Source organism: Protopterus annectens, chromosome 11.part0 (genome assembly GCF_019279795.1).
Source record: "Protopterus annectens isolate FY-2018-M chromosome 11.part0, PAN1.0, whole genome shotgun sequence".
NCBI classification, from domain to species: Eukaryota; Metazoa; Chordata; order Ceratodontiformes; family Protopteridae; genus Protopterus; species Protopterus annectens.
The window spans coordinates 1,431,141,210-1,431,167,743 of NC_056745.1; the positions used below are offsets into that span (position 1 = coordinate 1,431,141,210).

Genomic DNA, 26,534 nt, shown 5'->3' on the forward strand with positions numbered 1-26,534 from the left:
TTTGTTCTAGATCAACCACATCCAATTAAATCAAAAGTCGAATTAGTAAAAACGTATGTCAAAACAACTTTTGCTGAACATCGAAGGTAAATTTTTTGTGGAGTGTAATGCCACCACTCCCCAAAATGAATATGTACCTACTCTGAGGTTGCACAACATAGGAGAAAATGGAAAACTACACTGTCACTGAAAATTGTTTTTATCATTTTTTTTTTTTTTTTGCTGAAATGACGTTTGGTTAATGTGGATTTGACCAATCAACTGGCTCATCTTCTATACATCTCTCCTCCCACAGCTCTGTACTCAGGGGTTCAGAGGTTCACAGGTGTGTACTAGAGTAATGGCCCTGGGGCCTTTACAAGCCTTGCCATAGGATTATCCTGGCATCGTGCCACCCAACCTTAGTTCCCAGTGCCTCTGTTGAGTAGGGCCACTGGAGTTATGTGGTTTGCATTTTTAAAGAAGCCAATAAACCATGTTCAAGGAGGTCTTATCCAGCAAAGTGGGCATCATTCTCTAAGACAATAAAAAGAGATAGGATTCTTCCTCAATGGGATTGCCTTTGATGCTTTCATATTTGTATTACAGAATGCTTTTCTTTTTCCCCTAATTAAAGCATGTGTAGCCGCAACCTTGGCTTGAAATGGGTCGTTAGAGGTGTCTTTTACCTCCATCCACCAATGATGGCTACTCCGGCCTCCTTGGGGCTTACATTTTGTCCTTGAAAAGCTGAGGCTAAAATCCCTTTCAAACCAGCAGCCTCTGCTCACTAAAATTTTTATATGCAGGCAGTGACATCTCCGTCTCAGGGAATATTAGAAATGAACTACTCACAGCCTTCCTTAGGGACAAGGCTATTCCTAAAACTAATCCTTCCTTCATGCCAACAGCAACTTTAATGTTCTCTTTTTCAAACAAACCTACAGTAACTCCATTTTTGCTACTCCACAAAACAACTGGAAAGTGATTTTACATGTCATGGATGTTCGCAGACAATTTACGCACTATTGACATTTATTTATCGACACTGACTATGTAGACTGATCAATCATTTGTCTTCTTTCTACCAGAAAAACATGGTAAATCGAGTGATTAACAAAGCCATAACCAAATGATCAGCTAATTCTGTTACAGAAAGTATGGAAAAATCTTACAGAGGAAGGTAAAGCTATGTTAGCAGCATTCTTCAAGAATACTTCAGTGAAAAGTATTTGTGAAACAGCTACATGGTCTTCCATTCATACATTTTCCAAACACTACAAGCTAGATATACAATCCAGCAGAGCCTTATCTCAGGATGAGATTTTGTAGGAACTGCCTGTATGCCTTCCTCTGTTTGAGGGGATGTTGCTTTCAAAGTATTACCATTTGGCATGAGTTCTAATGCAGCAACGATCTTTAAGAAGAACATAGCCAAACTGTATGAGAAACTCACTATAAAGTACAGTTGTGTAAAATCTTACCATAACAGCAGATGTCCTTCTCTTCACTGTTGCAGTGTTCTTTACAATACAGATCCCCTATTTAGGGCAGTCCAACATCCAGCCAGTTATGAGTACACCATACATCACACAAATGCTCCCTGCACAAGGTGTAGGGTATAAAGGTGACATCCATATGTACCATCCGCAGAACTGAAAAAGCCCTAGTAGGAATGACAGTCTAAGGAAACTATCAGGTAGCAAATACATCCAGATAGGGAGGAGGGAGGAAGCGAATACTGCAACAGAGAAGAGGAGGAAACCTACTGTTATGGTAAGATTTTACACAACTGTACTATGCTCTTCCATATCACTGTTGCAGTATTCTTTAACATAAGGTGAGTACAACAGCACAGGAAGAAGACTGGGAGGAGGAAGGGCCAGCAGAGCTCTCCAGAAAGCCATAAAGAATGGCCCTGGCAAAACCACATATGACCCTAAAAATCACATCCAACTTATAGTGCTTGGTAAAACTATGCACAGAAGTCAAAGTAGCTGCCTCAAGAATAGAATTAGTATCCAAATCCTTGAAAGAAGCACCAGAAGAGGCTACAGCCCTAGTAGAATGAGCCTTAAAAGAAGAAGGAAGGCTCTTCCCATGAAAGGAATAACAAAAAGAAATGGCTTTAGATATCCAAGAAGAAATGGTTTGCTTGGAAACAGTCAAACCTAAATATTTAGGATGAAAAGAAACAAAAAGCTGCTCAGGTCAAACATGGCTTTACTTTTACCCAGATAATACCAAAGTTGTCTATGCAAATCCAAGGTGTGAATAACCTTCCCACTAGAAAATTGCAGAGCAGGGAAAAAAAGTCAGCAAATGAAGAGATTGATTAAGAGACAACTCATTAACCACCTTGGGCATAAAAGTAGCATTAGTATAAAGAGGCAACCTATCCTTATGAAAAAATTAAAAAGTATGAACAGCCATAACGGCTCGCAGCTCAGACACCCATCTGGCAGAGGTAAGGGCCAAAAAAAGAAGTTATGTACTTACCATAACGTTCCATGTAAGTTGTTTATCTCGCCTTTATTGTCACTGATGGCTTCGGAGCCGATCCTCGGCTCCGAAACGGCTGATAGCAAAGCTCAAGGTTTGCCAGTAGCTCGAGACCAAGCCCCTTATCCCACAATGCACTGCTGGAATTACCTCAGATCTTGTTTGCTGTGAGTAACAAACAGTATATACATATATCCCTTTTTATTTATTTCTACCAAGAACACTTCCTGAAGGGGAAGAGAAATATTGAATAACCAGGATGGTACTAGCCTCTAAGTCAACAGTTAGCCAGGAGGGGGAAGGAGGGAGGGACGTGAGAATAAAGGCGAGATAAACAACTCACATGGAACGTTATGGTTAAGTACATGACTTCTTTATGTGAAGCTGTTAAATCTCGCTGTTTATTCTCACTGATGGGTAGCGTCCCTCGCACCCTCAATCTTGGGTGGCTCATGGAAGTATGTTCTTCAGTACCGTGGAACCAAAGGAAGACATGTCCCTTGAAACCTTATCTACTTTGTAATCTGTGATAAAAGTATGAGGCTTAGACCAAGTGACTGCAGCGCAAATATTGTCAAGGAGCAATTTAGCTTGAAAACCAGAAGACGTAGAGATGGCTCTGGTAGAATGAGCCTTAGGTTTGTGTGTTAATGGCATGCTCACATTCTCATAAAGAAAGGATATACAATCGGATAACCATTTAGATAAGGTTGTTTTAGCCACTGGATTGCCTTTTCTGGCTTCTGAGAAGGATACAAAAAGTTGATCTGATTTTCTAATATCCTTAGTTCTGTCAAGATAAAATCTGAGCTGTCTGTGTACATCAAGTTTGTGCAGCATGTATTCCAATTTGTTAGAGTGGTTGGGAAAAAAGACTGGCAGCTCAATGACCTGATTGATAGTTGATTCAGAACAGACTTTAGGTAAAAATGAGGGGTTTGTTCTGAGAGATACTCTATCAGCATGGAAAATGATGTAAGGTCGTCTGATAGATAATGCTTGAAGTTCTGACACTCTGCGGGCAGAAGTAATGGCCACAAGAAAAACAGTTTTCCAGGATAAATATTTGAGATCACAAGAAGATGCTGGTTCAAAAGGGGGAATAATAATTTGAGACAGCATAAAGTTTAAATTCCAGGGAGAATAGGGAATTTTGATAGGAGGTCTCATGTGAAGAACGCCTTTAAGAAAAGTCTTAGATAATTTATGGCCCATAATATTTGAGCCACCAAACCCAAGGTGAAAATTTGAGATGGTGGCTAACTGGACTAGAACTGTTGCAGCTGCTGCCCCTTCCTTAAAAATCTTTGTCAAAAATTCTAAAATAAATGATAGCGGAGCTCAGAAAGGGTCATTTTTTGCGTGTTGGCCCAAATTGAGAACCTTTTCCATTTACTGCCATATAATTTCCTGGTAGATGGCTTGTGAGAAGACAAGAGAATTTGTCTTGTATCTTCTGAAATTGAATGAAGCCTGGCAATTAGGGGAAGTGGATTAGCCAAGCAGTCAGTTTCAGGGACAGCAGTGAAGGATGGAGGTCCCATGACGGGTGCATCAGAAGGTCCGGAACTGGGTTCAGGATCCATGGATCTTCCAACAGATGATGGTGGAGAAACGGGAACCAAATCTGTTGAGGCCAGTAGGGGGCTATGAGAATAACAGTCCTTCTCAGTGATTTTGCTTTCTGTAAAAATCTGGGTATCAATGGGAAGGGTGGAAATGCATAAAGGAGACCCGGGGGCCAATGTGTAAAAGTGCATCTCTCGGGGGATGACCGGGAGGTGGTATTAGGGCAAAGTATCTTCTGCATTTTGAATTGATGTGGCTGGCAAAGAGGTCACAGCAAGGCTGACCCCATTTCTGGAAAATCAACTCCGCAACCTGTTGTTTGAGAGACCACTTGTGAGGGAGCAATATCGCCCTGCTTAGCTTGTCAGCTATAACGGTGGATTTCCCCGGGATGTGCGTTGCTAACAGAAAACGCTGGGACGACACAACCCATTACCAGACCCTGAGGGCTTCTCAACAAAGGGGGTAAGACTTGGTTACGCCTTGTTTGTTCAAGTACCAGACTACTGACATGTTGTCCGTCTGAATTGCAATAGTTCCTAGAGGGAGAGAGTCCTGAAAGTACTGCAATGCCAGAAGTACCGCTCTCAACTCTAGAACATTGATGTGCAGATGTGATTCTTGATCTGTCCATGTGCCTTGGGCAGTCTTTCCCTGAAAATGCCCCCCCACCCCCACCCTATCAGGGAATCATCCATGGTCACAGTGGCTACGGGGGGCGAGAACAAAGGGTCTTCCGATTGTGACACGAAGAGATGTCAACCACCACCGAAGGTCTCTCTTGCAAGAATCCGTGATGAGAATCATGTGGTTCATCGGTAGCTTCTGGTATGACCACTGAGCAAAAAGGAGCCATTGAAGAATTTGCATATGCATCCTTGCGAGTGGTATAGCCAGGATTGCTGCCGCCATCAAACCTAGCACCTTCAATACCTCTGCTGCTGTAGCTTTGTTCTTTGACACCAGTGAGCTGACGTGTTGGCGGAGAAGTGCGACTCTTTCGATAGGAAGATGTAGGGTGGTGGTTGAGGTATCTAACTCTGCTCCTATAAAAACGGTATGCTGCAATGGCGATAAGGCAGACTTTTCGAAGTTGATTGTAATGCCTAATTGATGGCAGAGTGTCAGAGTGTATTGTGTTGCCTGAGTCAATTGATACCTGGTGGTAGCGGTGAGGAGCCAATCGTCTAGGTATGGAAACACCTGGAATCCTAGACGTCTCAGGTGACCACTGCCATGCATTTGGTGAACACTCTTGGGGCTGTAGTGAGACCAAAGGGCAGGGCTCGAAACTGGTAATGATTGGCTCCCAGCCGGAAATGCAGATGATCTCTGGAGCATCTGTTCATCTTTATGTGATAGTACGTGTCCTTGAGATCTATGGAGCACATCCAATCGCCTTTCCCTAGGAAGGGAAGAATGGACTGAAGCGTGACCATTCGGAACTTCTCTTTCTTTATGAACTGGTTGAGTCTGCTGAGGTCCAAGGCAGGTCTCCAGTCCCCTGTTTTCTTTGGTACCAAAAAGAATCTTGAGTAAGTTCTGACTCCAACTTGGTCTGCCGGGACTGGTTGGATGACTCATTTTTTCTAGCAATCTGTGGACCTCTACGATTGCTTGTTCCCTGAGATTGGGTGGAACATCTGGGATTCTGTTTACAGGAATGGGAGGGGAAGAGAACGGTATGAAATATCCTCTGGAAATGATGCTTTGTACCCATGTATCTGATGTTATGTTTAGCCAGGCTTCTGGGTACAAAGACAAGCGACCCCCGACTGCCTCCAGAGCCAAAAAGTCAGGCCCCCTTTCAGGGGAGATGGTAGGGTTGACCGGAGAACTGACCCCTGTCACCCTGTTGCTGTGGACCCCCTCTGCCGTGGGGGTGGTGTCTTCTTTATAACCCTCTCCTCTGCCTCTAAAGGGGGTTTCTCCACGTGTGTCCTGAAAGGCTCCCTGCCTCCTCTTGCACAGTCTCTTCCTGGGCACCTCCTCAGTGGGGGAATCTGGGGAGGTCTCAGAAGAGCAGGGGAAGCCCTGTGGGGGTACTTGAGGCTCAGGGTCTCTACGCCTAGGGGGACTGATAGATGAAGAAGCAGACACAGGAGCTTGAGGGGAGAGGGAAGGCTGAACCGATGGTGATGTTGTCTTTGGAGACAAAACTCTCCTCATAGCATTGAAGGCACCATGGCTCCAACGAGAAGGAATGGACGGACCCGAGAGTACCATCCGATCCTCCCGCACCGAAACCCTGGGCTCCGAGCCCAAGGTAGGAGCCGAGCTCATCCAAGCCGAAGCCCTGAGAGGAAGAGTCAGCACCAACAAATCGGTTCGACTATCCTCCCCGGACCCGATTGGAGAGCATCGGCTCCTAGAGTCCTCGGTCGGTGCTGAGGACATCCGAGTAGATGGAGCCGATACAGTCCAGATAGACACCACGGTGTTAAATCAAGTATTTAATCCACATAACGCCAAACGTTTACATTCCAAGCAACGACACTTGTAAAAAACAAGAAACATACAAGAAATAGCAGTATGAAAGTAAATTTTTTAACCAACAAACAGGTAAAAGTGTGTGGTTGTGTAAATATAATATATAAAATATATAAATAATATAAATTGTTGTATTAAAGAATGGACACAGAAGTGTTATTATGCAAAAAAAAATAATAAAAAAATGTAAAATTTTATTTATATTTATGTACTGTATGTGAAGCATATTATGAGGGTGGGAGGGCGAGAAGAAGCTTAAAAATTTATGATATATTGAAGGATATATATTAGGACCAATATGTGTTGTGTACACATGTCCATGTCACACATTGGGGGAACACACAACTTTTAACACTTTTAAATTGGAATCTAAATTATTTTAAAGTGGTGGTTAACCCCATGAGTGGTGAGCATATAGATACTATTAGGTGGCAGTTATATACTGATGCAACGCTATGACATATAAACGACAATATATCTATCAAAATATAATTATATTATCAATTATTTATTATATATATATTATTATTTGATATTCACAGCCTAACAGTATAATATATACCACCAGTAATATATAGCTTGTCAAATTTGTTTAATTATTTATATATTATTTATATAAATATTTATATAACATTTGTATATGTTTGTATTACATGTGTATTCATGACATTTTTAGGTTTTAAAAAATTATTTTACATTTTAATATTTATAAAATTATTATTTATATAATATATTTTTTTTTATATTTTATATATATATATTATACATTTATTTTTATTTTTTATATATAATATATATTATATATTATAATATATATATTAATATTTATGTATATATATTATATATTAATATTTATTTTTATTTATGTTACATATTTATTTTTATTTTATTTTATTATTATGTTATTTGTCATTTTATTTGGAATAAGGCATTTTTTTAATTAATATTATTAGAAGAATACATATTATTTAATATAATATTTTTAAATAATAGATAAATATTTAATTATTTAGATGGAGCCGATATCGGCTCCAAGGGTTCAACAATCATTGGTTCAGTTTCCTTTGTCTCCGAGAGTCCAGTACGGCTCAGAGGAGAAGTAGACAAATCCGGTTCCATGGTCTTCGGCACCGACGAGCTGGTCGGGGCAGACAACAATTTGGCAAGTCCTGGTGCCTGTAAAAGCTTCTGCACTAGCTGATCCATGTCCAAATCTGAAAGGCTGACTGAGGACTTAGACGAATGCACCGAAGGTGCTGACTGGAGCAGAGGAGAAGAGGGAACATCAGTGACTGGCTCCAATACTGAGAGCTGGCTCCGAATCAAAGGTACACTCGGTTCTGAGGTCTGTGGAACCGATGACCCTCCCTCTGAAGTTTTTGCCTTTTTTGCCACTTTAGGATCTGAAGATTTTGAGGATTTGGAGGACATGCTAGTACCCTCATGGCTACTCAACACCTCAGAAAAGGAATGCTGTAGTAATCCCCTGTCTATAAGCTTCCTCCTTCTCTCCAAGAGGACTCTTGAAGAAAAGGAATGGCAAATGCTGCAAGTGTCTTGGAGGTGTTTAGCCCCCAGACAGTAGACACATTGAATGTATCCATCGATGACGGACATTTTCTGCCCACAATCTGGGCATTTTTTGAATCCCGATTTAGGATGGGATTTTTCCTTGTCATCCGACATACTTAAGTAAAATAAACCAGTATACTGCAAAAAGTAAGACAGTAGGTCCTTACTTAACTTGTAAAGACCCACAAAACAACTAAGCCCAATCTGGACACTATCTATAACAATTAACTATAGATTACAAAGATAGGGCTAAAGAAGCCCACAGAGAAAAACCCTGACTATTAGAAAAGGTTAATAAGTCTAAATAGGGCTAAAGGCCCACACAAACCAACTAAGTCAACAGGGCACTAACTATCTAAAACTATAGATTCTATTATCTAATTATCAAACACTAACACACAACTATCTTATGAAAAACAAAAAAGAAAGGTTTTTTTTTATAAAACTTGCTGTTTTTTTTTCACAAATGGTCCGAGCTAGCTGGATCACCGAGATCTCTCTTGCCGCGGCAAACTAGATCTGAGGTAATTCCAGCAGTGCATTGTGGGATAAGGAGCTTGGTCTCGAGCTACTGGAAAACCTTGATCTTTGCTATCGGCCGTGTCGGAGCCGAGGATCGGCTCCGAACCTATCAGTGAGAATAAATGGCGAGATTTAACAACTTCATATGAACAGTCTTCCAAAAACAATGCTGTAAGGCAGCTGAAGCAGCAGGTTCAAAAGGAACTTGAGTCAATTTTTCTAAAACAAAGTTAAGGCCCCAAGAAGAAGGAACAGGCTTAATGTGAAGGACGCCTTTAAGAAACTGCTTGGCCTCAAATCTAGAAGCCAAAGGGGGAGTCAAAGGCATACAAGCAGAAATAGCTAACAGGTGGACCTCAACAGAAGAATATGCCAACCCAGCATTGAGCAATTCACACAAATAAGAGAGAACCAAAGGGACATCCACAGTAAGTGGATCCAGGTTACGAGAAAGACACCAAGCAGAAAATCTCTTCCATTTGGACAAATAAGATTTTCTAGTAGTGGGTTTCCTGGTCTTTCCCTTTTTTAATTTCTCCATATCTTTTGGGTTTCTAATACCATGATGGGAATGGACCCCATTCCTAAGTCAAAGTACAACTAAAGTTCATGAAATTAGTATTGTTTCACTCTTTAATATCAGCCAAAAGTGCTCTTCGCAGCACCCACATCGTGCCCAGTAATGACTCCTTCTGCAGTTCGTACGGAGTTCCATGTATTGGTAGTATATCAAAATATGATTGTGGACACGTTTTTATAAGACCTGTTGCTCCTACTACTATCAGAACTATCTGGGTATCCTTCTTCCACATTGCTCTCGTTTCTGCTTGCAAATCCTGATATTTTTATAACTTTGAGTCTCTCTGTACACAGGACACTATAGTTACTGGGTGTGGCAATTTCAATGATCAATGCTACTCCTGTCTTCTTTTCTTGGGCTACTATATCCAGTTTTCTAGCATCTATCTTTTGAATTGTTGGTAATGGATGATCCCATGTGTTGTAGACTTCAGCATTTTCTATGATGCTTTGTGACTCATGTTTCTAGTGTTTTTCAGCCACTTCAAAACCATAATGTTTGCACAATCCCCAGTGTAACAGTCTTGTCACATTATTATACCTTTCAGTATACAGTCCTTCTGCCATTAGTATGTCACAACCAGCAACGAGATGTGCAACTGTTTCCAATTCGGTTTTACAAAACATACATTTGTCTGTTTCTCCCCCATAGTCAATGGACTTTGTAAACCAATGTGTACGCAGCCCACTATCTTGTGCCACCAATATTAACCTTCCATCTTTTGGTTTGAATTCACCTCTCCTTAACCATTCCTGCATTTGTTCCTGATCAACATGAGGCTCTTCCAGAAGTTTTCTATACTTGCAACTATATTTATACATTTTCCACATTTCTTGCCTTTTCATGTGATCCTTCGCCTTATATTCTTTCTTTTGTTTTTTTGGCACATTCAGTTGCTGCCTGATTTTTATCTACTTCTGGTTTGATTTCCATTCCCGATTGATGCCAATATGCTTCTGCTAAGTTAAGCAGGGAGGTCATCTTAGATTTATTCTCCTCATGTTTCAAAACTTTCACTATGTTTGGAGTCTTAAGAGGTCAGCAGATATGTGTGGAGTCCCACGATTGCAGATCTATGCATGTAATCAGTTTCAAGGAGGCTCATCCCTCCTTCGGAATGGCGAATATATAATCTTGGTATGCACTGATTTTTACAGATCATTTGGTGAGCATGAAGCATCCTTCTTGTTTTAATATCTAATCTATTCAACACGTTCTGGGGCCAATCGATCACTCCAAAACTGTAAGTTAGCACAGGAAGAACAAACTGGTTTATAGCTTGGATTTTGTTCCTACATGTCAATGCTGTTTTCAGGATTAATTTAGGTCTTCTAAAATATTCCTTATTAAGTTTTACTCGCATTTGTTCATGTTTTATTGCTGATTCTTCATCAACTCCCAAGTATTTATACACTCCCTCTTGTTCAAGTTCTTTTATATCACATTCTTGTCCCAAACTTATGTTTTTCTGGTGCTGAAGTTTTCCTGCTTTAAAGGTTGCTTTTGCACATTTATCAAGGCCAAATGACATTCTAATATCATCTGAAAAAGTTTTGACAACCTGCAGCTGTGCTTTCAGTTCCTCATCTGATGAGCTATACAGTTTTATATCACTGACAAAGAGAAGATGAGAAGTCTTTAGACTTTGTTGCTTTCTAGGAGCCAAACTGTAGCCATGGCCTAAGCTGTTAAGTAAACAGCTTAATGGGTTAAGTGCAAGCCAGAACAGCAACGGTGACAAGAGAGTCACCCTGGAATATCCCCATTTGAATTTTTATCCCTGGGATAGTTATTTGCCCTTTATCATGGTTTAATTGCAAAGTGGCCTGCCATTGTTTCATGGTCACTGTAATGTAGTCGATCAGTAGATTGTTATCTTATACATTTTAAGCACTCTTTTATCCATGAATGTGGGATACTATCAATTTTTTTTTGTAGTCAATCCATGCCATACTTAGATTCTTCCCCTTTTACAGTTCTCCACTATAACTTTATTTAACAACAAATGATCCTTTGTTCCATATGACTTTCTTTTATTGCCCTTATTTATTTAAGTTATTGGTCTATAATTTTTGGGGTAGCTTACAGGTTCACTCTTAAGTAGGAGCATTGTTTTACCTATTGTTAGCCAGAATGGTGTCTGTTCGGGGTGCACATATAAATAGTTCTTACTCATGGCTAGGTCTTCATGCAAAGATGTTAATACTTTTAAGCAAAAGTTCTGCACTGCATCTGGGCCTGGGGTTTTTAAATTAGAGACTTTTCTTTACTTTGTTTCAATCTCTCTGGCTGTTACTTCACCCCATTTCATACCCTGAACCTTTAAACTTATTCTTTCTTTTACTTCTTTTATCCATTTTGTATCTTTGTTGTGTTCCACAGGATATTCATAGATACTTCTCCAAAATGCATCTATTTCTTCTTTTTTGGCAGTCTTTCCTTTTACCTTGTTTCCAAATTCTCTATAAAACTTTTTTGGGTCATCACTAAATTACTTATTTTGTACTTTTCCTTTATCTTTATCTGTGTATCTTCTAAGTTTTTCCTCTTGAGCTGAAATGTTTAATTTATTTGCGATAGTGCATGATGATCCTGATCTGTTCTAATACTGTGCACTACGTTTATCACATCTATCTTGCTTAGTATTTTTGTTGATCTATTCCCTCATCTATATTCTTACAACAGTGACACTTCTTGTCTTAATTGCTTCATAGTTTTATCTATTTGATACTTCCATTATGGTATTCGATTTCTCCCTTTCCTTTCCCTCACTACCCAGTGTTCTTGTGGTAGGACTTTATCAGTTATTAATTTAGCAGCACAGTAACATATCCTGTTCACTTCTGTTATATCGCATGGATCTTTATGGACAGTCCTAATTACTGTGTTCATTTGTTTTATCAGATTATTGACCTTCTACAGTCTACTTCTTATGTTGATTTTAATATATCTATATATGTCCATTAAATCAAGCAAAACTTCCTTTAGTTCATTTTCTTCAAGACTGAAGGCACATCCTTTGTTTTCCACTTCCTGCGGGTATTCTATAGAAAGTTCTACAGCATCATCCTGTGGCACCTTCTCTTAAATTTCATCCTGTGCCATCCGTTGCTCTGTCATATGGGAACTCACTGGCCTATCACTCAACATTGACTGCAACAGAGTTTCCACAGACTCCTGTTCCTTCCCTTGCTGTCTAGTTTCAAGTGAACTTTTCTACTGGTTTCCTGTGGAAGGCTACAAAATATCTTGATATGGCACCTGACCAATTGTTTCCTGTTCCGCTGGTTTCCCCTTAATTTGGGTATCCATTGCTCTATCCTGTTGTGGTGCTGTGGTCTTCTGCAGGGCCCAAAGCACATCCTCAGAAAAAAAGGTGTCTGAAAGGGATCAAAACTCTATCACCCATAATGTTAGTTGAAGAGTGGACAGGTAGGGTTTGATGAGAGATCCCTTGTCTTATCTGAGTAGGTCCACCCTGTGAGGTAACTTGTGATGACTGCCCTTGGCTAATGCAGAAAAAGAGGGAGCCAATGTTGTCTGGGCCAAAAGGGAGTCACCAGCAAGATTTTGGAAGCATACGTTTTTATCTTGAACAGGACCTTCGGAATGAGAGGAAGGGGAGGGAAGGCCTAAAGAAACATCCCATTCAAGAAAAAGTGAGGGCATCCACCTTCCGGGTCAGAGGACATGGGACTCGGTGCAAAACAGAGGAAGTTGTCTGTTCAGAGGGGAGGTAGACAGATCTACTTGAGGAGTCCCCACTAGTGGACAATGTCCAGAAACAAATCCCTGTGAAGCATCCATTCGTGGGATTGTGTTATGGACCTGGTCAGAGAATCTGCCACTATGTTCTTATCTGAGGGAATATAAACTGATCACCTGATACTGGACAGCTAGATCCCAAAGAAGAGCTACTCTGCACGGCAAATAAGATCTTGTCTCCCCTTGCTTGTTGATATACCACATCACTGTGGTACTGTCTGAGAATCCTGAGGGGCCCTGGAGGAAAAGAGAATGAAGAGTCTGGACAGACGGAAGAAGAGATCTCATCTCTTTGACATCGATGTGGTCTTTCTTTAGTCAAAGAGACCAAAGGCTCTGCACTTTCAGAATACAGGAGGAGGCCCCCCCATCCCTCATCCGAGGCATCTGTGAAGAGTTCCTGAGAGGGTACTGGTGGTTGAAAAGGTAGCCCTGGGTTGAGGGACAACTGATGAATCCACCACTGAAGTTCCAGCTTGAGACTTAGAAGAAAAGGGACTATAAAAGCTAAAGGATGAGACAGTTGAAACCAGACTGACTTTAGAAATGACTAGAGCTTTCTCATATGGAGCTTGGCCAGAGGAAACATAGGAAAGTTAGAAGCCATGTAACCCAGAGCCCTTAGAACTCCCTGGCTGTGACTGAAGCCAAAGGAAGAAGGGACTGATAGAAAGCAATCAGAGTTAAAGCCTTGGAAGGAGGCAGGGATTCCAGCATTGGAACAGTCTGGAGCCTGCACCCTAGGAAAACATGATCCTGGAAAGGAGTCAGGAATTATTCCTGGAAATTTATAGTAAACCCCGGGCTTTGCAGGAAACAAATAGCAAAATGAATATGCTGAAGTAAAATCCCTGGAAAAGAGGCCTGAAACAGCAGGTCATCCAGGTAAGGAAAGATCTGTATCTCCCTCAATCTGCAGAAAGCAAGCACAAGAACAAGGCATTTGGCAAATGCCCTTGAGGCAGTAGTGAGGCCAAAAGGCAGAGAAGAGAACCAAAAATGTCAAGAAGCAACACAGAAATGTAAACATTTCCTGAAAAGGGGCTGAATAGGAATATGTAGATAAACATCCTTGAGATCCAAGGAAACAAGAAAAGCCTGAGGAAGTAGAAGAGGAAAAAGATTTGAAGGGATGACATTTGAAAAAAGTAACCTTCAAAAAGGTATTTAGCTGAGAGAGATCCAGAATGAGTCTCCAGGTTCCTTCTGAAGTAAAATCCATTCCCGCAATGAGGAGTTGGAACTTCTTGAATTGTTCCCTGAACCAACAGACCCTGAAGTACCTCTGGAAAAAAGGTCAGTTGTTCCGGAGGAGGCAAAGAAATGCTCAAAAAGGGGTGAAGAGATTTCCAGACTATGTAACACCCCTGACGAATTACGGAAATAACCCAAAAATCCTGAGTGATCTGTACACAAATATGAAGGGACAGGTAAGATGAAGAGTCAGAGGAATGCGACTGGGAAGAGCACAGCAAGGACAGTCAGACAGCACTTGGATTGTCAGGAAAAGGAGGCTTCTGAGCTGAAGGGGGTTGGGTACTCTTAAGCAGGAGGAGCCCTTCTACAACTCTTCTTACCTTTGGGGGGAGGGTGAGACTGTCTACAAACAAAAGCAGGTAATTCCTTTGAAATTCAAGGACAGGTGAAACAAAGATATGTTTCAGATCCTGTAAAGTTTTACCCTTTTCTTGCAGACACTTAAACTCAGCAGCAGCAGCACCAAAAAGATGTTTATTATCCAGAGGAGCATCTATCAACTTTACCTTGATATCATCAAGCAAAGGTTGAAGCCATAGCCAGAAATACCTCAACACACAGCCAAAAGCAGCAGCCCTAGAAGAGGCATCAGCTGCACCATATCTGCATTTAATGGAATGGTGAGCCACCTGAGATGAAGTCCTTAATAAAGAAAGAGCAGAAGTCTTCCCCTCAGATTCAGGAAGGTCTGAAATAATCTGACAGGCCTGAGAGAGAACAGCCAAAACATACCTGGTCATGTGTATCTAACAGTTCACAGCTCTAAAGGCCAGAGTAGCAGAAGTATATACTTTTTTATGTAGCCTCTCCAAAGTTCTACTGTCCTTGTCAGAGGGAAGCAACTTTGTAAAAGGCAACAATATTGATGAATTGTCCAATGTAGCTGACACCACTGAAGGGTCAGCAGAGAGGCACTTATAAAGAAACTTGCAGTCTTCAGGGACTGTATAAAAATTATCAGTTTTTTTGGGAGCAGGGAGCAAGGAATCAGGAGCCTGACAGGCAGTGGAAAAGGCATCCAGCAAGGCAACAAGAACAGTAGGGACAGCAGAGGGCCTAGGAGACTCCATGTGCAGAAGCTCATAGTACCTGTTCTGAACATCAGACACCTGAGCACAATCCCATTTAAAAAAATTCCATCATTCGGGAAATTGTGTCACAAAAAGAAATCTCCTCAAAAGGAGAGTCGGGACTAATAGACGTCTCTTCCACAGAACCATAATCTAACGGATAAGGAATATGGAAAGAATAAGTAAGGGATTCCTCATCACAATCTTCAGCCTTATCAGAGGAAGTTTGCTCCCTAGGCCTCTTATAAGGGATAGAAGACCAAGGAGTAGTCGAAACAGAAACCCTTTGAGGAGACTTCAGAACCAATAGGGCATTAAACAGGCCTTGAGTGAAGTTTTGTCATTCACTCTGAGAATCTTTAGGAGCAGAAGAAATTTGCTTGTTTTTTTACTTCTTTTTTAAGGGGACATCAGCCTTCCAGATTTTAGGTGGCACTGACCCCTGATAATGTTCAATTACTGCAGTCGATATCTCTTCCCTCACCAAAATCTGAGGAACACCCCCTTAGGCTCCTTGGTAATAATCAGCTGCAATTCCTCCTGTACATCCAAAGTGGGCATCTGCAAGGTCTCCATGCATGTGTGAAGCCATCTCCATGCCAACCTCTGAAGCAGTTGCAGTAGAGGAAATCTAACAGAGAAACCGGGCAGTCCTCTGGGCTTTCATTAGCCTCAAGACAGATGACGTCCAATGGAGGCAGCATATCAGAAGAATCAAACGAGCTTTCTTGGACGACTTCTTCTTCGTAGATGGCTAATCCTTGGACTGGAAAGATCCTTGAATGATGTCTTTAGCTAACAGCTTAAGACGCTGTTTTTCTAAATAAATAGCTAAGGAGGAGAACTGACTGCACAACATGTAAGGGACAATGGCCTGGTAAACAGCACAAGAAATATGATCATGGGAAGCACCTAAGCAAAATAAACACTGCTTGTGATGATTTTTATGGGGAATCTGTCTCCTGCACTGGCATTTCTCCATTTTGGATGACATGAAACCAACAACCAAACAAAGTAAAAAAGGAGATAAGATAACAAAAACTCCAACAGGGCACGTATCTGAAAGCGGCTTGGTAACCAGCAGACAAACAAGAAATCAGATCGACGATCGAAGATGGTGTTCAGACTGGTAGCAAAGACATTCTGAGGATGCTAAATCCAGATATCACCTTTATGCCCTACGTTGTGTGAAGGGAGCATATGCGTGATGTATGGTGTACCCATACTGGCCGGATGACGGGCTGCTCTAGGCAGGGGATCCCTATTGTAAAGAGTACTGCAACAGTGATATGGAAAGACATCAAGAGATGTTTCAGTAAGAGCACTGTTGCAATACTAGCTATCATCCATATTCCTCTGTAGGAGATTATTACCTAAAAAATATTTCTAAGCAAACAAAGGTGTGAAGAGGAGTGATGATTACTCCAGATAACTCCTCATTTCACCTACCTTTATTCTCATTACTCTCTCACCATGGAAGTGCAGAAGACTGCACCTGGGATTCTTTATGTAAGACTGGGGTTTTCTTATCTTCTCTTTCATCCCAATGTATTCTAAGCATCATCACTACAGGTCAAACTACTACTTTGACTAAATTTAAGACTATTGCATGGGTACACTCAAATTTACACCGTGATTATTGCAAGGGTACACTCAAATTTACACCAGGAATACTAACCTTGCTTTGGAATGCAAGCTCTATCAAAACTGACTTTCAGTTAAAGTGGATTTGATCAGTCAATTGGCTTGTTTTCTATATACCTTTCCTCCCACAGCTCTGTACATGACATGAATTTTTAAGTGCGTCTACTTAAAGATGTTTATGGGTAGGCATCTTATGGTCCTTGTTATCACTTGCCTAGTATTGCTCCTATGTTCTTAAGTCTTCCCCCTATTAAATTAACAAGGTATCTTGCAGTAATATGCAACAAATGTTTACGCATTCTACCTTACTTCATTGTTTGACGCAATTAATAAGAGAGCAACAAGGGGTAATAATATTCTTGCTACTCTTGTATAACTAATTGTGAATGGTTACTTTAGGAAAATAAGTCTAGTACCACCTTTAAACATTATACAAAAATGGTCAGACGTACCTGAAGTATTAACTAAGGAGTCAAAATTCAAATCCTTAAGATTTAAAATGATTACAGTAAAACTGATTATGAAGAACTAAAGGGTATGACATCTGAGACTGACTGGCAAGCAGAGGCCACTGTATGTGTTGACTGGATACAGCAAACTGCATAATCTGTTAATAAATTCTTTACATGATACTCATTCATTGGTTAATAATGGCACTAAGAAAAGGAAGTTTCCACTGTGGTAGAATTATAAACTTATTAGATTGTATAAAAAGAAAAAAAAATGCATTTTCATCCCCTTAAAAATATTCTACAACCAGACTGAAGTCTAAACAAAATTATTTAAAAACAGTTAAGGCTGGCAAAAATAGCATTTGAACAGAAATTAGGAAATTGCCCTCAGACTGAAAATATTTTATACGTATATTATTTCACATACTAAGACTCACAACTTTATTAATCAGATACAGCATGAAGGGAGGGTATTAAAAGATGCAGAGAACATTGCTAATGTATTAAATAGATATTTTTCAAGTATTTCTGGTTTATGTTTTTTGCTACAGTGTACATTAAATTATGTACTTATTAACAATGATGTTTGGACTGAAATACTTCTTTCCTCTGTAATTAATTCATTAAAGAAAATTAGGAAAAATATTTCTAATTGTCCTGACACAACTCCAGTGATAATGATTTCAAATATTCTAAAAGAAGGTGATCTTATATTAAAAAATATTTTAATGGGTTACTTTCTAATTGTATTGACCCTGAGCCATAGAACATTTCTACAGTAATCTGAGTTTTAAGAAGGGTTCAAAAACTGATATTAGAAATTACAGACCAGTAAGTATTACTTCAGTTTTACGGAAAAGTTTTGAAAGATGCTTAACAGATCATGTCATGAAATGAAGTAACAATATATTTTTTACAGCTATATATCAATGTGTATTTACTCCAAGAAAATCGACTATGACTAATTTAGCCATATAGAATAAGGGTCTTTCAGACTGTATTATTATTTAAAAAGGAATTTGATTCTTGTGTCGGAGATGAGGTTTATAATTCAATTTTTAAGACGTGTTTTTGATTGGTTTAGGGCCTAAAATAGTGGTGTTCTACCTTTTGAATATTATTATGTGTGAACTGAAAATGTAGTGAGGGTTGTTCCATTCACTAGATATACTGTCATGTCCTCTAACTGGCAAAACAGAAAGAACAGTTGCGCAAGTCTTACTTACCGCTAACAGTAACATGTTTGAATTTCACACTGCCTCAATGGCATATTAGTTCTGTGCCGCATACATACCCACACTGTCAGCTTTCCAGAGCTATGAATCCCCTCCTCTTACTGTTTGTGACAGGGGATTAGCTAAGCTCCTCTCAACAAGGGAAGCCTAACCACTGTCACAGAAGGTCAGTTATTCAGGTTTTTAGTGCCAAGCGGGAAGAATCAAAAAAGACCAGATGCAAGAATTGCATGAAACCAACCAATCACAGCCACAAAACACCGACATAACTAACCAAAGCTAACAACAATACAACAAGGTTGGACACCACTGAACTATATAAAAAAATAAGGGGAGTGGTGGGTGGGTGCTGTCACAGAGGTAGTGTGAAATTTTAACATCTACTGTTTCAGGTAAGTAGGACTTAACTGTACTATGTTCATCATTCACGCTGTCTCAGTGGCATATGGTTAAATTCCCAAAACTTGCCCCACCTGGGAAGAGGAAGGATAAGGATCCAGGAGGCCGTGGAGAGTGGTCTTCACAAAGCCTGCTCTGTAACCTGAGAAAGGATTCAGTTTGTTGTGCTTTGCAAATACATCAACAGAGGACAAGGTTGCTGCCTCTAGAATGCTTCTAGAGTACACTCCTTTCCAATATGTCACCAAAGGTGATAAAATTCTGGTGGAATGTGTCTTAACCTTGCCTGGAATAGATTTACCATAATGGGAGTAACAAAAACAAAAGCAGAGGACAACCATCCAGAAAATGATTGCTTTGACAAAAAAGACGACCAGCCAGTAACCAAAAGTATTTTAATGTTCTCTAACATCTCAGCCAAAAGCCTTCAAGGAATAAAGTAACAGAAAAAAGCACCTCCCCTTATACACACACATAAATAGAATAATTGACAATTAATTAAACAATCAAATAAAAAATCTCCACTTACACTCCAAGTTTAACCCTTTAGGCACCGAAGTATTACATTTTAAAATACATACAGATTCCTTATATAATAATTTATTTTTGATACAAACATTGTCATACTGGTCAACATCAACCTTTTCTAGGACTGTACCCTGTAGATCTGCAACTCCCCCCTGTGGAATTTGTTAAAATTTTCAGCTATAGAGCTTTCTTTTTTACCATTAATAACATCCCTTACATGTTCTAATAATCTAACTTTAAAAGGTCTTTTACTTTCCCCCACATAAAATGTATTACAGGGGCATTTCAGGGCATATATAATCATTGCACCCTAAAACTAAGATCATTAATTTTCAGAAAGCTCTTGACACATATTTACAACCATTGCATTTTCCAGAGGGCACATTTCCATAATGTATCATGGTCATTGGAACAGTGACCAAAGGGGGTGCTACATTTTCCATGAACTAAAAACTTCTTAATATTTTTCCTTTCTTATACAACATCATAGGAGCTCAACTTACCCACTTAGAAAAATTTCTCAAAGATGTCAAATAACCCCAATAAAACTTTATCAAGTCTAATAACTTAGAACTAAAGATACTATAAATGGTAACAAAATACATTTTATCTCCCTTTTTATATGTGGTTTCAGTATCTTGCATCCTCATCTTTACATTCATTCTTCCTACATTCTTCCAAGAACCTATCCCAAAAAAATTTATACCTAAAAATTATACCTACTGTTTTACCACATTTACATGAGATACAGTGTGGTAGGGGCGGCCACGGTGGTGCAGTGGTTAGCATTGTCGCCTCACAGCAAGAGGTTCTCCGGTTCGATCCTCGGCTGGGGTGTCTTCTGTGCAGAGTCTGCATGTCCTCCCTGTGGTCGCGTGGGTTTCCTCCGGGTGCTCCGGTTTCCTCCCACATCCCAAAGACATGCTGCAGGTGGATTGGACACTCTAAATTGGCCCTAGGTGTGAGTGCATGTGTGTGTGTGTGTGTGTGTGTGTGTGTGTGTGTGTGTGTGTGTGTGTGTACCTTCTGTGGAAGGTTGGGTGCCGAGCTGGCAACTCTACACTGTAAAACTCCACTGCCAATCATGAGTGGACAGGTGATCCGCTGTGGCAACCCCTGACCGGGAAAAGCCGAAAGAAGAAGATACGAGATACAGTGTGACATTTTTAAACTTGTTAGGAAACTGCACTTATAACATTTTTAAATGTAATTTTCAAGAACATGAATGTAATGATGCATTTGATAGCAGTGAAAGCATGAACAGTGAGGAACGTTTTTATTCATGTCATTCTGACATGGAACTCAAAGCTTACTGTCTTTTAGACACTGGTCATATTAGATACAAAAGTACTTTCATACCATCTTTTGTACATGAAGGGGTGCAGCATGTTTCCACTATGTTACATTTTACACTTGAAAAATAATTTTTTGAATTTAATAAAGAGAGGAAGGATGTTAGTTATAATCTGACTAAAAACAAATGGAAAGCATTACAATCTTTAAGTACACAAAGAGAATTAATATATAAACCTGCAGATAAGGGGAATAAATTGGTTGTGATGCATTAGTTACAATATTTAGATATGTTATAAACATTTGACAGATGAAAAAGTTTATTGCAGAGTTGAATTTTCTGTATATATGGAAGCTCTACAGGAATATAATGGCCTATTAAATAAAGGCCTCAGACTGGGTTATTTTTCTAGAGAAGACACTGAGAAAAAAATTAAACTATGATGGTTGTATGATGGCATATTTTTATAGCTTGCCAAAGATACACAAGAATTCCGTGAATCCTCTCAGCCATCCTATAGTCTCAGGAAGAAATTATTTTTTGTATAAAATGGGTTAGTTCTTGCATTCATATCTACTACCAAAGATGTGTCTTTTACCATCATATATAAGGGATGTTGTTTGATTTTCTAGAGAAAATACATTCCATCCAGTGGACATGAGACATGTACTGGGTCACAATGGATGTTAGAGTTTATACACTAGTATCCACCACAATTTTGGGATGGAAGCCCTAAGTTTTTTTTGGGTAGGAGTCCAGTAGTGGAATATCTCACTGAACTTGTATATTTTTGTTTAACCAACATTTTTTTTTGAAGTTGATGGAATTTTATATCACCAAAAACAGGGAACAGCAATGGGGGCAGCATTTGCCCCCACTCCCATGTATGCAAATTTATGTATGGGATTATTTGAGGTACAATGTGTATATAAATTGGAATTTTTTCAACACTGTGTTATAAAATACTACAGATTCATTGCTGACTTGATCTTCTTGTGTGAAGGGGGTCAAGACTTGGTGGATGAATTATACATAAATTACAACAGAATCGATTTAATTTGGAGTTTCATGGGTTTAACGTTGGTAGAAGGGTTTCCTTTTTGGATGTGGTAGTGGATATTAGTGATGGGAATAGCATCAAAATATCAGTACATAGGAAATTTAGTGATGGTATCCAATGTTTACAGGGACAGAGTTGTCATCCTCCCCATACTCTTCATAGTCTAACATATGACGAATTTTTAAGAATACGGAGACTTTCAATAATGATTTTGACTTTAGAGTAGAGATAGAAAGAACTATTAGGATGTTTAAGAATAGAGGTTATAATGAGGAAATGTTGGACAAGTGTTGGGATAGGTTTTTGGATGAATGTAGAAAGAATAAATGTAAAGATGAGGAGATGAGGATGTAAGATACTAAAACCACACATAAAAAGGGAGATAAAATATATTTTGTTACCATTTATAGTGTCTTTAGTTCTAAGTTAGTAGAGTTGATAAGTTTTATTGGGGTTATTTGACATCTTTGAGAGATTTTTCTAAGTGGGTGAGTCGAGTTCCTATGATTTCGGATAGGAAAGGAAAATATATTAAGAAGTTTTTAGTACGTTGAAAATTTATCACCCCCTTTGGTCACTATTCCAATGACCATGATACATTATGGAACTGTGCCCTGTGGAAAATGCAAGGGTTGTAAATACGTAGTCAAGAGCTTTCTGAAAATTAATGGTCATAGTTTTAGGATTCAAGGATTATATATGCCCCTGTAATAAATGTTATGTGGGGGAAAGTAAAAGACCTTTTAAAGTTAGATTATTAGAACATGTAAGGGAAGTTATTAATGGTAAAAAAGAAAGTTCTATAGCTGAACATTTTAACAAATTCCACAGGGGGAAGTTGCAGGTCTATAGGGTACAGTCCTAGAAAAGGTTGATGTTGGCCAATATGACAATGTTGGTAACAACAATAAATTATTATACAAGGAATCTATATATATTTTAAAATTTAATACTATGGTGCCTAAAGGGTTAAATTTGGAGTGTAATTGGAGATTTTTTATTTGATTTTTAATTATTTGTCAATTATACTATGACCCCCCATTAATATTCCAAAACGTGCACGCTGATTGGGCAGCGTGCACGTTGTAAATCGACTTATACTAATGGAAAAAGGTTCGGTCGCCCAGACTTTTTCCATTAGTATAAGTCTCTTTCAAAACACTGTCTCGCTATGTTAAGAGAGTTTAACATAGCGACACAGGTTTAAAAAAAGCAACGGAGATCTCCGTTGCTTTTTTTAAAGCTGTCTCGCTATGTTAAACTCCTTTAACATAGCGACACAGCGTGTAAAAAGCAATGGAGATCTTGCTTTCTCCGTTGCTTTTTTTTTAAACCTGTCTCGCTATGTTAAATGGGTTTAACATAGTGAGACAGCTTTAAAATAAGCAACGGAGATGTCCGTTGCTTATTTTAAAGCTGTCTCGCTATGTTAAACCCATTTAACATAGCGAAACAGTAAAAAGCAACGGAGATCTTGCTTTCTCCGTTGCTTTTGGCCACAGCTCTGATGTACTGCGTAGGCATGCGCAGTACATCAGAACTGCCGTGGATACCAGACAGCTGCAGAAGGGCAGCAAAGAGGCATTATACAATGCCATTATTTAAGAAAAGTAATTATTTATTTTCTTAAATAATGTCATAGTATAATAGCAATAACCCACTTCTGGGTGTGGGTAATGCGGGATTTACCCATGGTTGTCTTTGTTTGGTCCCGAGGGCGACCAAACCACGCCAACCGTGGGTAAATCCCGCATTACCCACACCCAGGCGTGGGTTATTGCTATATTATTCTACTTATGTGTGTATATAAGGCAGGTGTTTTTTTCTGTTACTTTACTCCTTGAAGACTTTTGGCTGAAATATTGGAGAACAGTGGAGAAACTGATGGCTTTGAGACAGGTGGATCCTTCTTGGCCACAGATCAGGAAATTAGCTGTTAATCTTTCCTGAAGGGCTTAGTTTTGTCAAGGGTACCTGAGCTGCCTGTGCTCGTCCAAGGTATGCAGTATCTTATCTCCCTTGCTTTCAAGTTCTGGAATGAAACTGGGAGACTAACAGCTTGATTCAGTGTAAATTCAGAAATAACTTTTGGCAGGAAAGAAGGAATAGTACATAAAACAATCTCCTAGCAAAGAAGAGTCCTAGGAGGAGAGTCTGACCTCTGGAAAGCTGCCAGTGTGGATTTGTGTGCAGGCAAAGAACCCATATGCCACTCGGGCAGCTTGAATGAATGGCATCTACAGATGGAGCAGACTAACTGCCTCTCTTATTTGGGGATGAGAAAGTGTGTCGACATGGGGGTTAGGCTATGGCCTGGATTAGGATGCCCACAAAGCTGTAGGAGCTGGTCCAGCCAGGCAGATTTCTGCCTGTGGCTAATTGCCACTTGTTAGGATTTCTACAACAGTGGTGACAGTGATGATCTGCATGAAAAACATCATACGTTCTACAGTCCTACTTAGCCTTTGCTCACGATAATGTATGGCCTTAATTCACACACACACACACACACACACACACACACACACACACACACACACACACACATACACACATACACACACACACACACACACACACACATGTGCGCATGCATGCACATACACACACACACAACTTTGTGGCATTAAACGAAAAGGGAGGATCTGTCTTTTCAGAAAGGCAACTTGCAGATAGCACAAGGCAGTTGATTCTGTTAGCATAGTAAATGTATTAACTAAATGTACCACTGTGCATGAACTAAAATGTTTCTATGCACAGCTTTATTCATACCTTTGCATTATCTAAAACTTTTAATTCACTATTTTTATGCAAACTAACAAAGTATTTGTAACATGCACCATAGTAGAAAAAAAACAGAAACATTCAGCCCCAGAAGTTAAGGGATTCAGTGAAAGTTCAAAACTGGACTTGCAAACCTGGCTTATATTAGGAATCTTAAACCCCCAGCCTTTCTTCTTTGCACCAAGCACTACTAAATCCATGTTATCAACTTCAGTAGTTTTCACTACTGTCCGTGACTGCTCTTTACACACTGCCTTAATCAAGCCAAGAAGATCACGCAGTAGAAGAAATGTTGGCTTTACAAATAAAAGCAGTTTTACAAATATATTAATGTGGGCTACTGACCTAAGAAATTTATTCACAAAATAAAACAAGGCAACAATATGACAAACCCTTAATTAATGAAACCACTAACACTTAAATGTATGAAAAACACAGTCCACTTTGCTCACCTCTGTACATGTTCTTCCAGTTGCCTCACTGTTTTTTCCATTCCAGATGACACAGACACGACTTCTTGCACTTTCTGTGAGGCAGCTATCACTTCACGTTCTTTGTCGTCTAATGCACTCTTTAGCTCGTGTATCCGGCGTTCTGACTGAATATACTGCTCCTCTGTTTCCTCAAGCTGAAAGGAGCAAGAGCTAAACTGTAATACTATACCAAGTATTTACTAATGCCACACCAAGTCTTTACTAACAAAACAAAACAAAAAATGTAAATTTTTTTATAATATTACTCTACTGGTTTACACTGACAAGTATTGAAGTAAACGCACTCAAATTTATAAGAAATAAGTTCCAGTCAAGGTGAGCTAACAAGTCTTGTCAGTTAGGACCTATTTACCACATTTCTGCATTTGCTAACTATACTGCAGTTCTGTGAGGCATTCAGCATAGGTTCATAAGTATATACTAGGCTAACGACCACCAAGACTTTTAGAAGCCTAGCCATGCAACCCAACCCAGTTGTGTACCTATGTATCACAGGTGTTTATTAAGAGGCGGTATATTAGTTAGGATGTTTCTAGAGGTTATGTGAGGGTGTGTGTGTGTGTTAGTTTGGGCAATACTGACTACTTCTGTCTCAGAGACATGGGGCCACACGTGGAGTGAATTTCTTACTTCACATCCATTGATCAAGGTTATGATTAAATAGGGTTAGGGATGGACTCTCGTCACATGGATGGGGAGACTGTTTCAGAGCATGGTGATCCTCCGAGACACAGATCTGTCTCATCAACATGTCTTATTTATGTCTCAAACAAAATTTAAATCCTTGAATCTAGAGGTTCTGATGCTGTTCATTTTGCAGCTGTGCAAAAGGTCCAACAGAGCTGGATCCAAGGATGTCTTGTATGCCAGGCATAGATCGCCTCTCAGTAAGCTCTAGGTTGAAATCATACAGACACCTATCACTATATATTCCTTACTAATGGGTCCCACCATATTACTCACTCAGCTCCCTCAGCCAGAAGGAGATCTCTAAAATAACATGTCCAGTCATACAAAAGCTAAAAATCAGATTTCCTGAGACAACTGTTCGCTGCTTTGGGGATCTCTGCCTTTCTTTGATGCTGTGCAACTAATATACAAGTTCCGTGGAAAAAGGGGATGCCCCTGCAAAAAAAAAAAAGAAAAACACTTGCTTTGTAGTTTTGTATGTAGCTCAATATTATCTGCATGTTTCACATTTATCTAATCAAGCACTTGTGTTATAATGTTATAATGCATTACAGCATAAGCCACAATACCTCTTATACGGGGATCTGCATTACCATGAATCACTTAAATGGATCAGTGCTGTGCTGCTAGGCGCAATGTTCTACCAAC

The 26,534-nt window shown here is 39.6% G+C and overlaps 1 protein-coding gene across 7 annotated transcripts in view; it reads right to left on the minus strand.

Moving 5' to 3' along the window:
* LOC122815888 (ankyrin repeat domain-containing protein 26-like) overlaps positions 1–26,534 on the minus strand; it is a 2,190,206-nt gene that overhangs the window by 563,411 nt on the left and 1,600,261 nt on the right. For all 7 annotated transcript variants that reach the window (XM_044088730.1, XM_044088728.1, XM_044088731.1 and 4 more), the window contains one exon: positions 25,155–25,330. In XM_044088730.1, the coding sequence (XP_043944665.1) occupies positions 25,155–25,330 (176 nt within the window). The remainder of the gene's footprint in view (positions 1–25,154; positions 25,331–26,534) is intronic.